The sequence below is a fragment of the Larus michahellis genome, chromosome 13 (assembly GCF_964199755.1).
Source record: "Larus michahellis chromosome 13, bLarMic1.1, whole genome shotgun sequence".
In the NCBI taxonomy this organism is placed as follows: domain Eukaryota; kingdom Metazoa; phylum Chordata; class Aves; order Charadriiformes; family Laridae; genus Larus; species Larus michahellis.
In genome coordinates this window covers 16443286-16458403 of record NC_133908.1, presented here as the reverse complement: position 1 = coordinate 16458403, position 15118 = coordinate 16443286, and the positions used below count along the sequence as shown (strand labels likewise).

Genomic DNA, 15118 nt, shown 5'->3' with positions numbered 1-15118 from the left:
TCAGCTAGAGAAATACTATTTTACAAGTTAAGCTCTCAGCTCAGTTTTTCCCCAAGTAGTGTAAGATACGTTCATGACACAATGATCTGCCTAATCTTATCTTCATCAGTGTGTTCATTTCCCTTCCCCTGCAGTACTTAATATAAAGTGTCCTTTTATATTAATGTTGTTTGCAGGTGTCTACATGCTCTGGAATATCTTAAAGCAATCTTCTTAGTAATGCATTGTGTTTTCTTTTCTCTCTCTAGTCACTGCTCTCTGATTAATTTGTACGATCAAATTTTGGGTTCCTTTACTTCTTTGCAGGGCATATTTTAAATTGCCTTGAACTAAGTAGGAATCATTTTTCTTTGCCAACAGAAAAGGATTCTGTAAGGTAACAAAAATAGCTTAATAAATCATGTGATGCTTTAGTGCATGACTTGCAATTGTATTTGTCCTTAATTCAAACAGACTAGAATACCAGAATTCTCCTAGGTAACTATAGAAACCTAGCTCTAGGGTCAGGGTTGTAAATCAAGAGGATGTTCCGGGATATGTCATTTGTCAGTGGGTTTAAAACCAAATCCTCACTCCCTACCCCCAGAAAAAAAGCAGAAAAATCCTCAATCTTCTGTTCCTGTTTGTGTTGTCTCAGCGCACTGAGTGCTTTTTTTCTGAGCTTGCGCTTGAACTCTTTATCCAGTGGCCAGAGTAACACTTGAAAGTAGCTCTAGGCGTGAATGGACACTTGGTCGTTGCTATGAAAATACTTTCTTGCGTTATCAAATTACTTTTCCTCAGTAGTAGGTACAATGCTAGGAAGTTGAATTTGTAACAGAAATGTTGTTAATAAGTGTGATTCTCCTCCTTATGTTCTTATCTCCTCGTAATTCTTTATTATTTTAAAGCTGATCTAAGATGCCTCTCTTTCTTCCCTCCTCCCCCAAACCGCAGCTTCAAAACAATTATCCAGTACATTGACAACCAGTTTGAGAGGTACCTTCATGACGAGAGCGGTCTAAACAGGCGCCACATTATAGACAACAGAGTCCATTGCTGTTTTTACTTCATCTCTCCCTTTGGCCACGGGTAAGAAAAGCTCTTGAGCCCTTGTATTTTTAGGGTGTTATATTGTGTTCATGAGTCTGTTCATTACTTGAACTGGAAACTTAACTTTGAGTTACTTCCTACACTGTCAGTTAGCCAGTGCAATTAAAATGGTCTTTGGGGATTAATGCTCTCCTCTGATTTGTTCCCGTCTTGGCATTTAATACTGTTTTGAAGCAGTCAGTATTATGTTATCACACTGAAACATAAGAGCTTATAATATCCGATTAATCTTATAGTGGCAATTTTAATTGCAATTCAGCCTTTACACAACCAAGCTGATAAGCAAGTGCTCTGACTTAATTTATTCTGGAAATACTATTTATGTAGATACTTGAAATAAATAAATTTTAAGACATTTGGTCTGTTAAGAAACATGCAAACAAAAAAACCCACGCCTTTTTCTTTTCCTCTATTTTTTCCCACTTGTTGGCAGGCTGAAACCGTTAGATGTAGAATTCATGAAGGCTCTTCATGGAAAAGTCAACATTGTGCCTGTGATTGCCAAGGCTGACACACTGACGCTGAAGGAGAGGGAAAGGCTGAAGAGAAGAGTAGGTCTAACACTCGATCGTGAGAACAATGCAACCATACAATGTTAAAGCCAAATATCAAGTAAATTCAAACTGAAGAGGGGTGAATGATATTGGCCAAGGACCTAATCTTCAGGAAGTGTGAGGTGGGAAGTCTTCACTGAAGATTTCCAGTTGCACTTGCTGAGCGTCTGGCCAGTCTTGGCTTCAGCTCTTTTAGGAAGCAGTGCATCCCAATGGAGCAGGGTCTGAGCAAAATGGTTCGTAACGAGGGCTCAGATCATCCTGAAGTGTGTGTGGTGTAGATGTTTTGGGCTAGCTCTCCTTTAGTCCTGTGGACTGAATGCCCATTAGTGGTGGGAATGCATTAGATGTGTTCTGAGAGTAAATCTTCAGGTTTAGTTTCATCCAAAAGAAACTTGGTTTGTGTACTTTTGTAGCAAAATGTGGTTAAGTCAGGATGATTGGAAACTTGCTTAGTAAGTGTATCCGTGATCCAAACTAAAACCCATGATCCAAACTGAAGCGCTAATAGAGAGGGAGGACAGTTGGGCTAATGGATTGGTAGGATGCTCTTTGTAGCTCTGTTGGTATGGGAAAATGTGTGTCCTGTTGCGCATGTGTGTTGCTACTAGGTTATCTGCTCATGTGAAATACCAGGACCTAGTCAGGACTGTATTGCAGAAAGGCTTTCTAGCCAGTGGTACTAAAATAAATCTCTTTGCATTGGAAGATTTACTTGCTGTCTTGAATATTTTTTTTTCCCCAATCTTTCCAAGGCAGGCTTCTGCCAAATATGACATTGAGTGAATTCTACGGGAACAAAGTATATGTTTGTGGTTGTACAAGTCTTTCACTTTAAATCTAATTCCTATTTAATCTCGTCATAGAATAATCTGGCCAGTTAATGTAAATATTTAACATTTTCTGATTTATTGTCTTTGATTTAGAGTGACTTTGTGCACTTCTTAAGGAAAGAAATGGGCAGGTGGTGAGACTGTGTTATCCTGAGAGGTGATTCTGTGACATTCGAGACCACAAGCCTTTTTTTTAGCTTCTGTTGACTCAAACCTGGTACATTCAGTTGTAAAGTCGTAACAGATTTGAACCCTTCAAAGCCTGTGAATTTTTATGGGTTCAATAACTTATGCCTTGAGTCATATAGAGATAATTAGTGCTTCTAAAATGCAGTCTATACTTTGCACCAGAGTATGCAAACTTTTTTTCATGGTGAGATTATATCTACACTTCTATATCTTAATATCATTTTATACTACCACTTTTTGATTTTCCTGGACGGCGTGACGGATATTTTGATTGTGATCCTCTGGCTTCCAGTAGTCCTTCAGAATGGTTATTGGATCTTCATTCCAAGGGCTTTTTTGGGGGGATGGGTATTTTTCTGTTTTCTTGAAGTGGGAATACACTTTATTTAATTGGGAAAATAGTGCAGTTAAAATCCTGCTTACAAAACAGCACATTAGGTGTACTCAGCCTCAATTCAGAGGATTTGCTGGGGGTTTTTTGGGTGGGCCAGTGCCACAATCCAAAGGTGTGACCTGGTTTGTGTAGGCATAAAGCAGCTGCAGCCTGGCAGGGTGAGGTGCTGCTGGCATTGCTGTTGTGCTTCCATAAAGCTCAGAGATATAAGAAAATTTTGCGCAAGAAATGGAATAAACCCCCTGTATCTGAGGAAGCTTGAAATTGGGACGGTTGTGACTGTGAACGTTGTCTGCAACATAGACAGACATCTTCACAGAAGCAGGGGAGAGGTGTTTATACAGAAGTGACCAGCTTCAAGATGAACTAGGTGGGGAAAGTCGTTCATTTGAGTTAAAAAGGACCTCGAGATCTTGCTGGGAGAAATCCTGTCCAGGCTCTTGAGCTTTTATTTTGTTCCTCCGCAAGTGCTGTAGGGAGATGACAGGTTCTGTGGGCAAATTGGAAGAACTCGGAGGGAAATAGCGAAGCAGGGATATGGCTGCTTCTGCTGGTTTTACCGCTTCTTGTTTTCTGTGGCTGTACTGACTTGCTGAAAGATTTTTATCTGATAGTAATACCGATTGTGGAGCTGCTACTTTTTATAAAGAAACTGTATTTGATCTTTCAGCAGCGTGCTTCAGGCTCAGTTTTCATATGTACTTATTTTTTGGTTCAGCATTTGGTAGCAGAATGATGTTGAAAGATTCGAAGCAGGCATTTAAGTGGAACCTTAATTATTTGACAATATAATTCACTGGGAATCTGAATTTTCTGCTTTGACAGTTCAAATGCATAAAATAAAGTGATACAAAATAGGTTCTATCTACAGTCATCTTTTGCAAAAGCAGTTCTTAGGTGAAAAGAAGAGGAAGATACTCTTACCGGTTTCAGTGTTTGCTGTAATTGTGTTGGGCCTTCCTCGTGTGCCCCTTCTCTCTGCTGCGCGGGGGTCGAGCGCAGTGCGGTGCACAAGCTGTTTGACAGCCGCCTCCGGGTGTTGGTTACACCGGATTTTAGCTGGAACATGGCAGTAGCACGAGCAAGCATCTTTCCCAGTGTGAATTTGGGATTGCTTATTTTTCAGTATCATTCTCTAAGTGCTGTTAGATTGGGGGCTTATGAGTACGTTTATTGTGGAGGATGGAGATGAATCCCAGTGTATGTATCCTGTGATGAACAGATTAATTCAAAGGCAACCTCTCTTGACATATTTAGTGCTAAGTTCTTTCTATTTTGAGCAAAGTTACTTTTAACTAATTAGTCATTAAAGCAGCCTTGCCTTGCACGTGCGGACACCACATTTGTGCTCTGGCTAAACATAACGAGATGAATGGCACTTATTCTGCCGGCGGAGGGAGTGGTGAGGAAGCAGGTAAACAAGTCTCATTATTTTTGTGCTGCTGGCAAAGGTCACTCTACAAACTGAGTTTATACTAAGTCGAATGTGTCATGTGGTTCCAAAGCTTTGAAAGTCTAGCTACTGTATATTGTTCTAACTCAAAGCATCTTGGCTAAAAGAATCTCTAATCAAGAGTAAGAATCAAAATCCTGCTTTGCTGACGCAGCTTGAAGTCTTATTTTTTTTTTAGATGTTTCTGCCATTTGGCCATCAATCTAAAGTAAAATGTTTTTGTTTTGCCGCTTTGGACTTAGCAGCGAGATCAGTTTGTGGTGCTTGCAAAGGAAACCCAGCTTGGAGTAATTCCTGTTTGGTCTTTCTGGAATTCAAAGTTATTTTTTAAAACTCTTGAGTGGGAAGAAATGCAAGGCAGTTTCACAAGCTGTGCCATGCAAGGCTGCTAAGGAAACCTGCTCAAAAGAATGACTTCATGAGAGGGGAACTAATATTTTGACTTTTTTTTTAATTTCCCATGGGAAGGCTAATCTTTAGGAACACAGAATCCTCTGAGGCCAATAAAATTTAGATTTGAAGAAGCAAAATGCTGTTTCATTGTTAGGACCATAAAATACAGTTTGTTTTTATTGCAATTCTTTTTCCTTTCAGGAAAGCACTAGGTTTAACAGCTGTAATATATTATTCTAGCACCCCTTGTTGTCGACTTTCCCGTTATTGTTTCACTTGCATTTTATCTTTAAGATCTCAGCCAGGTTAAATGCTCTTTCTTGTTTTATGCAGCTACTTAAAGGCATGGCTGCAGCACTGCCCCACCTATCCCAGCTGGGCATCTTTTATTATCTTAAGTGACAATTTAGTTATCTTCCATTTTGCAGAACAGCAAAATGCGTTGGTTTAAATGCAATTGTGAGAATGTCACTGCTAATTGCTTATTGGCAACACTTATTCCCAAATTTCTTTTTTCCTTTAAAAATATTGCTCTCTGTGTAGGTGGGGGCTCATAATATTTTATTGAGTTGTGTGCGCGTGTGTGAGCGCGGGGGATGTTTATATACCTGGCAGGAAAACATCGTCATGGGAATAGCTGTGCTTCAAACATGCTTGTTCCTCTTCTGATGGTGTGAGGGATTGTTTTATTTTAACCAGCTGTTTAATAACCCGGCTCTGGTTGGACAAGTTTCATTTATACTGTGGCTAAGGACTGCCGTCCCCACAGAGATGGCGGAACCCAGCAGCACCGTGGGGAGGGTCGCTACGAGCTGTCGTCCAGCTGCAGCCTGCTTGTGTCTGTGTTATCCAGCTCGTGTCCAGTTAAATATGGAGTAATGGCAGCACAGGTCCTTACAGTGGCTTTTCCAAATGGTTTTATGATAACCTCAGCCCCCCACGATTTTGCCCCGGCTTTGTCTCCTGCGAGCTCAGTAGTGCAGGGGTGGGGCGGTGGGGTTGCAGCTCGCTAGGGAATACTCATCGAGGAAGCTGGCCCAGGTAACCTGCTCTGCTGAGACAGCCATGGTCGTTTTGAGGAGAGTTATTGGGGGATCTCGGCATTCTCTGTGCTCTTCTCTTACCACCACGCTTCCCTCAGTGAAAGAACATCTTGGCAGTGCCTTTGATGGGGTTTGTGGCTGAAGTATTTCTAATAGTATGGCAGCAGGGGCATCTCCTCGGTTCTGAGGAAAGAATGGACTCGTGCCACCTTTGGAGATGGCCAAAGGCCTGGTGTTACAGCATTATGAGAGCTGCTCACCCTGCACACCCTGCAGACGTTTCACTAGGGAAAAAATGTACATGGGAGTACAGAAAGTGTAATTCTTACGTTAATCTCAGACATGAGTGACAGTAAAGAAAACTGTTTATGGATGGTTTTTCTCTTGGTGGATTTAGAGTAACTTTCTCTGGTTTAAGTGGATAATAAGCTTTTGTCTTTTTCATTCCAGAGACAATAGGCACTGTCTCTTTAAATTTTTGTACATATCAAATACAGGAAAATATACTTTGACGTGAGCTGCATGGGTTTGATGCTGTAACTAATGAATGCTTCTACAATTTGTTGCTTCCCCCCCATATTAACTCCACTGGTTGTGCCTGCTTCTGTATTATGCTCCTTGTAAATCTCCTGGGGTTTTTTAAATTATTTACTTGCGATGTTTTCTAAGAGTGCATTTATCTTTTGTGCTTCTCTTTAAATCTTTAAGCTTGTGTTATTTGGCATGTTGGACATTGAGTCAAGTGCATATTTGTTAGTCTTCAAAAAGTGCTGTGCCAGAGTGCATTGTAGTACAAATGTTGTATTAGTTTTGCTGCTAACATTTCTAGCCACTCTTGTGCTAATTCTGATGTTTGTTCCCCAAATGCAACTACAGATTGTTGTCTGATGCCTTGATTGCATCTTGATATGTTTATTTTAAACCTTTATTTCTGTATCGCTGCACAAAAGTATGCTAGTTACAGTCATGTGCAAAGAAACATCCGTTAGGAATGTCACAAAATGCATTGGTTGGGGAGTCTGTTTCTCTTGGGGTGGACAGACAGGGAGCTGCTCTGCGGGTTTAGCCACTTCTGATTTTGCAGATTGCTGACAGATTACAAACAGTTTCGTTTTTCGTTTAAAAACCAAACGTGGTTTTTAAAATGCCTGCTACATAAGATCTTTAAAAGAGAACCTCTGTAGTTAGTAAATCTCAGCAATGTTTTTAAGATACATTTTTGCAATAGTAAGATAAAATCCTTAAAATCCAACCAGGGCCTAGCGGAGGCTTCCTTTCTTCATTTTCAGTTTTCTATGTGACAGATGGGTAAATCAGTTGTGTATATTTTTAACTTGATACCTCGTCAATGAAATAAGGATTTATTATTCTTCCTTTTTTATAAACTTCAGGTTCTGGATGAGATTTCCGAACATGGCATTAGGATCTATCAGCTCCCTGATGCAGATTCTGATGAAGACGAGGAATTTAAAGAACAAACCAGAGTTTTAAAGGCAAGTTTCACTCCTAATTTATTATTTTGCTGCAGTAGTTCTTCAAGCCTGTAGGCTTAAAAGTACTTTATTCCCTTATATAATTTTGAAAATTCAAGTTTGCTTTGGATGTTGACTGTGAATTATAATCCTTCTTACTCCAGTCTCTTCATCAGAATTCCAAATGTAGGGTGTCGTGACTTTCTTTCCTTTTCTCTTTTGAATGCAAGCAGTGCTTCACCGAGAACTGTGATTTGCAGTCTGTTTTCTGACTCAAACCTTTAAATGCACAAGCAAAGAGAGAGCCTGTGCACGTTATGCTTACTACACTAATTACCAACTTTCCTCTCGTTAGAGCAGATAATAAAGGTTTTACTGAAGTCATTTCCTCTTTGTGCTGTGATACTTGCAAAGGTGCTTGAAGAATGTATCTGAAGTTCTCTCCCCAGCTACTTCAATCTGTGTGTGAAGCGTGTTTCTGTTGGCTGTTTTCCATGTGTGATGTTATGTCGGATGACACGTTGTGCCCAAACTGTACTTCCAACAACAGTCAAGTGTTCCTAAAGCAAAGCGTCATTTCCTTTTGTGCCTCGGTTAAGACAAACTGATCCAACAAACCCACAGGTGTCAATAACAAGAGGCTGCGTTGCCTAGAGTAGGATTTGTTGGTTTTCTGATGTGGAAGGATTTTAGTGGAGTGTATTTGTCAGTGTTTCTTTTACCCCTCTCTTGTCTGTTACTTAAGTCTTTGTGCTTTCCTTAAAACAAAAAAAGGAACCAATCAAAAATCAAAACAGTAACTTGTTTTGCTCTGTCTCAACTAGGCTAGCATTCCCTTTGCTGTTATTGGATCCAATCAACTTATTGAGGTGAAAGGGAAAAAAATCAGAGGCCGTCTGTATCCCTGGGGAGTTGTTGAAGTTGAAAATCCAGAGCACAACGATTTCCTTAAGTTGCGCACAATGCTGGTGTGAGTAATGGTAAAATTATCCCATCTCCTGTGGTGATGTAACCGTTACAATGGCCAGAGAGGTACAAGAATGTGATCTCCTTAGCTCAAATCTGGCTCTGAAGCCGGTGGAGAGTGACTTTTAGCCCCCTGCAGCTTGTTTTGCAGCTGCAGCCCTCTCATCTCTGACTTCAGAAAATTGTTTCTATATTTTACGTTGTCAGATCCATGTGAGAGTTTTTATGCCTTACGTGAACTGGTTTGATGGCTTTACATACAAATTGACGTTTTCTTACAGTGCAGTGGGTGGAGCAGAGAGGCTTTTAAAAATATTACTCAAAGTGATGGATTAAACCATGAAGAGTATTCTAAAGGCAAAGCTGTTTTCTCAGCAGTGGATGAAATCCTATTTTGAATATGATAGCTTGCCCCTTGCCGATTTTTGTCTGATATGGCTGTTCTGCCTGCGTAGATGGTTTTAAGTGATTATTATTTTTTTTTTTTTAAATGAAATCTCGGTATTGTTGGAAATGGAATTCTGTTGTGTATTTCTGGTTTCGGTCTCTGCTGGGCAGGGATTGCCCTCTGCTGGTCGGTAGCAGCAAGTGCTTTTTCCTCTTTTGACAGCTGGAAGTTGTTAGGCAATGTCAGCTGTAATGGGATCTGATGAGCTCCACCTAGTTCTCAGTTACAAATTATACTTAATAGCACTTAGAAGTCAAAAAATACTTTAGGAATTGAAGCATCTTTCTGAATAACAGCCTTCACAAGGTTCTTACACAGCAAAGACTGGTATATACAACTCCTATACAGTAATTACTAAACAAGCGGAATAGCATGCTTTGCGTCTTTGAAGAATATTGGTGGGAAGGCACTTAAGTACGAATTAAAGACCAATAAACATGAAAGCTGTGTTCTGGCTAGCTTTATGGCAGATTTGGTCTGTAAATAAAATAAAAATAGAAGATAAAAGGGTGTTTTTCTTTCCTTTGACAAGAAGGACAAAGTGTTCAGTAGCTCTTTGCTCGTTCCAGAACGCACATGCAGGACCTGCAGGAGGTGACCCAAGATTTGCACTATGAGAATTTCCGTTCGGAGAGGCTAAAACGAACTGGCAAGTGAGTATGCGCGTGTCTCTGTGTTCTGCTGCTTGTGAGTCTCTTCGTTTTCCACTGTGACCTTGGACTTGCTCTTCCTCCTAACTGATCCCTCCCGTAACTAATTATTTCTCATGACATTTCAACCTGTTGAGTTACTGAAATTTGTATGAAACGCTGTTCTTGAAGAGCAGTAGTATCTAGCAAAGCGCCATGCTCACAAGCAGCTGTTCTTGTTTTCATATCCCTTCCCTTTTCTCTGGGCTTCTAATTGTAACGTGCATGAAGAAGCAGCGGGCTGCAAGCAGGAGAGGTTTTTGTTTAATGATGTCTACTTGAAAAAAGTGAACTCTAGTGAGCACATTTAAATAGCCCCAGCCTATCGGATTAGATAGGATGTTGCTTCTCCAGCTGTTGCAAGGCTGCGTTGGTGGCTGTTCTCTTGCTCCTTCATGCTATTTCAAATAGAGCTAGAGAGAGAAGTTTAGGCCAAACAATCTTTTTTTGGTAATGTGTGGGGGTTTTCTGGATTTTATTTTTTTTCTTGGTAAGGTTTCTGTCCTTGGCAGACTTAAAGCAAATGGTGTACATCTACTGGTGCTGCATCTATTTTGATAGCAACATTACTCTTGTTCCTTCTTTATTTATTCTTCAAGTATTCAGCCAAACATTTTGATCTTAAGGAAGAAACGAAATAGCCTACACAGCTTTCTAATGGCTGATTTTGTTCCATGTATAGACAGTGGAGGGAATCTGAGTATACCCATAGCAGTGAAGAAATAGAAATTTAAGAATCAGAGGGTGAATAGTAAGAGTCTGAGGTAAAGATGGCCTTTTGCAAAAGGGGAGCCTGGGTTTAAGAATGTCCTCAGTTCCCCCGTGAGGAAGCACACAGGCTTTTTGATGTTCTGTTATCTGAAATATGAACCTTGACTCTCTTCTTGGGGACTTTTGCTTCTGTATCTTATAGCATCAATGCGTTCTTTTGTTCAATAGGCCTGTTGAAGAGGAAGTGGTAGACAAGGATAGAATCCTCCAGCAGAAAGAGGCTGAGGTAAGAGGGAGCTTCTAAAACTGTTATTCTTTAATATAACATGCTGTGCTCCAGTTTCAGCATCCTACGTCAACTACTGCCTCTGGAGTGTAAGGTTGGAGTTGTGAAAAATAGCAGACCTAATGTGAATATCCAGGTTGCCCATACAAAGTGCTGTGTTCACAGTCGCTTGCATTCTGTGGATGGTAGGTAGCGTGTGGACGCTTGGTTGTAGGCAGGGTATTTATCATTTCCAGTCTGTATGCTAATTTTCCATAAGGATAGTTGCTATTTTTGAAGTATTGAAATCAATTCATGTTTGTCAGCAATGTATGCTGCTTTAAGCATAGCATGTCAGGATAGCCTGGGAGTCTAACGTCGTGTCAGATGTGCACGGTGTACTACAAGCACGTTACTAGTACATTTCTTCTTATGGCTTGTGGTTATGGAGTAGAAAAAGGTTATTGAGTTTTAAAAGTCCCATGATATAATTACTGTGCATCTTTTTAATCTTAATTTTGACTTGTAGCAAAATTCATAGTATTTCTCTTGTACCAGTCAACTTAAGAATTTGATGTTTTCAATCTCTGATTTCTTACTCTGTTTCAAGTTATTACTAGGCCTTTCAACTAAATGTTTTCATGCTAAAACTCTAAAGATTCAGGGTTTTTAGCCTAGTATTTAAATTGAAGTAGTACACTGCCAATGCCTATGACTGCTTGCATTGTGAAAACTTAAGACTTGCTGCCAACTGGAAGTGTTTTTTCTGTTTATCCTTCTTTTACCCAGTTCAGCTTGAATCCAAGTCATAAATGGAGGAAGGCATGATTTAAGAGATCAATGCGTATATGCAGTGATTTGGAGTAAGAAATAAAAAACTACAAGCAGTTCTGTGTGTTTCTGAGGTGAAAGATTCAGACTCCTGTACATGGAAATTTTTGAAATATAGTTATTTTAGTCTGTGCATTTTCTCTTTCCTGTGTAGCATCCATATTTAAAAATAGCTAACCCTGGCACGTTGACATAAATAGCAAAAAAAACTTTCCTAAAAGGAAATGCAGAAGCAGCTGATTATCACCGTAACTAGTAGTTAATAATATGAATTACCGGAGATTAAATGAGCTGCATCTGTATACCTTCATTTCAGCAACATAAGCACACTAAAAGGCCGTGCACTTACGAGAGTGGAATTTCTGCAGGTATTCTGTACACAAATTAACTGCCTCCCATTTACTGACGTGTGTGGAAACAACCATAGACCATCAGCTGATAGCCAGGAGTACCAAATGCTTTGAAAATGTCAAGAGCATTGTTTAGAGATGTTTTGTGGGGTTTTCCTTTGTTTTTCTTAATGCTTCCAAGATTCAGGCAGTAGACTTATGGAGTTTGTCATAAGTGTTTCTCCTGTTATGTGAACTACATAAATTGTACGTGCTTAGTAGTTAAGTAGAGACTTTGGTATCTTTTGTAAACTGTTTGTCTTAAGGCTTACATCTGAAAAAATTCTCCTGTAACTGTTCCTCCTGGAAACTGTTGATATGGCAGGCACACTATTGTATACCGGTCTATTCTGACCGCTCTGTGTGAATGTAGGTCTAGTGTTTATTATAGAATCACAGAATGGTCTGGGTTGGAAGGGAACTTAAAGACCATTTCGTTCCACGCCCTGCCCTGGGCAGGGACACCTCCCACCAGCCCAGGTTGCTCCAAGCCCCATCCAACCTGGCCTTGAACCCCTCCAGGGATGGGGCAGCCACAGCTTCTCTGGGTAAATGTATATACATATGTAATGTATGGTTTTATATACTATGACTAAAGGGATGAGGCCTGGAATTTCTTGGAGGACAATCTGAAAGGTTCTTCTGGGACTAATCATCTCTGAATAACTGCTGCTGAAGTTGCAGAGGATTAGGTTAGAACTTGGAAAAACAAATAGATTTTTAACTTCTGCGTTCTATTATCCCAAAGAGATCAAGAGGCTTTGCTGAATCTTCTGTAGATAAGCCGGTATGAAATCCCTTCATCTCCATATCATCCCTAAGGTTCAGACTGGGAAAAGTCTGGGGAGGGAAGAGGCACAGAGGAAATGGGCTTGCATTCCATGGCCTTCACAGAGAAAACAAATATCCATTTCCCCTCCTGTTTTGCATTCCCATCAGTAATGGTGCTTGAAGGGCTATTTACAGTTTGGTGAGGTTTATGTAACCTTGGAAGGAATGAATGAATGCTTGGGCTACTGCCAGGATCAGCTTTATCAAGGCATCACTTTTGCTAAATGATCTTTTATTATGCCAAAGGATGTGGTCCCCGCTTCAGCAATTTGGAATTGCTAATCTATCATTTTGGATTTATTGCTCAGCCCAGTTGTACTTTTTGCCATTTGCAAGTGCTGAGCTGTTGTGCTGAGCTGGGAAGTGAAAATAAGGGTAAAGGTGTCCGTGTTTCTTACAGTAAATGTGTTCAGAGTATTTCGATGTTGTAATGTAAATGGGCACAAACTTCAGAAAGTTTGTAGTGTTGTGCCATGTTCTTCCTACTTAAAAATATGTCATAATAAAAACCTTTCAAAGTTTTGAGAGGCAATACTTCCAGAAAAATGTTAAGGCCATGACTGTATGGAAACAGCAAAGAATAAGCTTCCTCGGATTTATCTGTTGAGCTGCCCCAAGGCGTTGGGCAAATCCTTCTGCTGCGCTGTCCTCAGTGGCGCTGGTCAGCAGCAGGCTGAACACCGCAGAATTAACGGCAATGTTGAAAGTACTTTCTCTCCGGGGTTCCACTTTCTGAATGTGTTTAACCCGTTGGCAGCTGCGATGAAGAACCTGCTTCAGTCAGTGGGCAGCCTGCGGTGGCAGGGCCGGGCTCGGGTAACTGCCTGGCGCTGCAGGTATTGCCCGAAGTGTTGGCGGGAAGGTAAGGTGGAAAGGCAGCATGGCTGCTGAAGGCCTGCGGGCCCGGGGGAAATGAAAATGGCTCTAAGGTTTCATTTGTTCGTAGAACTTTACTGCCCGGTGCAGGGGGACAGAATGCTTCAGCCTTCCTCCCTACAGTGCGATAGTCCCAGTCCTGGGAGCACATCGAGGGAAGAAAACCCTTAGTAAGCAGTTAGCAATGGGAATCCTTTGGGGACTGGAATGAGGAACAGGTTTTTTTCTTTTTTTCTTTTTTTTGGGGGGGGGGGGGAGTGGGTGGGATGTAATTGCTTTTGTTGTCCTTCTGAGTTGTTCTTTGAAGGAACAGTGCTTGCTGCCCGTGCAGTGTGATGGCTGTGGCCGTAGACACTCCGCTATGTATAATGGCAGCGTGTCCTACGAAAGACGCCTGTCTCGGTGGCAGCCCCTTGAAATGTGGTAACTCTGTCAGGAGGATTTTTCTTGTCTTCAGTTGACAGGGTTAGTTATACTCCAGTATGGGAGTGTTTTTAACCAACAGCAACTATCTGGATTTACTAGAATCCACTGTCCACAGTTTTCCATCTTGCCCTATTCTTGCAGCCTCTTCTCTAACGAACTTTCTTATGTAAAGGCATGGGCGGAAATAATCACACTTGGTGTCAGGAGGGGAAGTGTGTCAGTGGGGTAGATACTCTTTGTTTTTAACATTTCTTTTCCTGTGATATCTGTGGGGTCGTCACTGAAAAGCTGCTCGCCTTGTTCAGACAGCAGTAGTACTTGTTGGGGTTCTGGGCAAAACGTAGGACCGATGAACTCTTGCAGGTAAAGCCAAGCTGCGTATCTGGTTTCTGCTCGTGGCCTGGAAGCCATTAAGAAGCTGCGTGGTTCCCTTTTAACTCTAACCTTAACTCTCATTTTAAATGCTTGTTTCCTTTCTGTGTTGCTACCGTAGTTGTGTGTAGGCACTACCCAGTAGTTACATGAAAGTAATTTTGAAGTAAATTTTTGTCCTGACATAATAGGTAAACTATGTGGAGTTTATACCAAGGTTAAGTTTACTCTTTTGATTTTTGCTATCTGGGAATTCACAGGAATTTGTAAGTTTTAGCAGATTTCCAAACTTTGCTTCCTAGCTTCCTTTTCATGGTGTGCATTGGCACTACACGGTCACACTGTAGCACCCTTCTTCAGGGGCCCATGGCAAGTTCCCTGTGGAATACACGAATGCTGCTCCGACAAGGGAGAGGGTTTGCTGCTGAGCACCATCAGAGGCCTGGTGCGCCCTTGGTGCTCGCAGCGCCCAGCAGCAAAGGGAACATGGATGTTGGTACGGCATCGGCTTGGGTCTCTTGCGTCAGCTTGTGCTCTCACCTTTGTGCAGAGGAAAGGTGGCTGCTGTCTGTGCAGCCGGCCTGGTAAGGTGAAGACGCAAGAGCTGTTTTTAGCTTGTATTGTGACGTGCAGGAATAGTTCTTATGTCCTGTCGTCTACTTGGAGGGGAATTGTGGAAGAGTCAGTTGTTTGATTTTTCTTTTTTTCATTTTAATTTTACACTCGAGCTGACAAGATTCCTACTGTGCAAATTATGTTCTCTCCAGTCTGTCTGTGCACGTTCTTCCTGAGCTCGGTTGTTACCTCTGACTTCAGCCCTGTAGTTACGCAGCCAGGTTTTAGTGTGCGGTATCTGTCTTTACTCAGAGGTTGACTACTAAAAATACTCTT

The 15118-nt window shown here is 41.2% G+C and overlaps 1 protein-coding gene across 2 annotated transcripts in view; it reads left to right on the top strand.

The window, feature by feature from the left end:
- Positions 1-15118, top strand: part of LOC141750828 (septin-2) — a 38279-nt gene that overhangs the window by 12257 nt on the left and 10904 nt on the right. For both annotated transcript variants that reach the window (XM_074606595.1, XM_074606597.1), the window contains exons 6-11: positions 937-1071; positions 1526-1643; positions 7343-7444; positions 8248-8393; positions 9407-9490; positions 10466-10523. In XM_074606595.1, coding sequence (XP_074462696.1) covers positions 937-1071; positions 1526-1643; positions 7343-7444; positions 8248-8393; positions 9407-9490; positions 10466-10523 — 643 coding nt within the window. The remainder of the gene's footprint in view (positions 1-936; positions 1072-1525; positions 1644-7342; positions 7445-8247; positions 8394-9406; positions 9491-10465; positions 10524-15118) is intronic.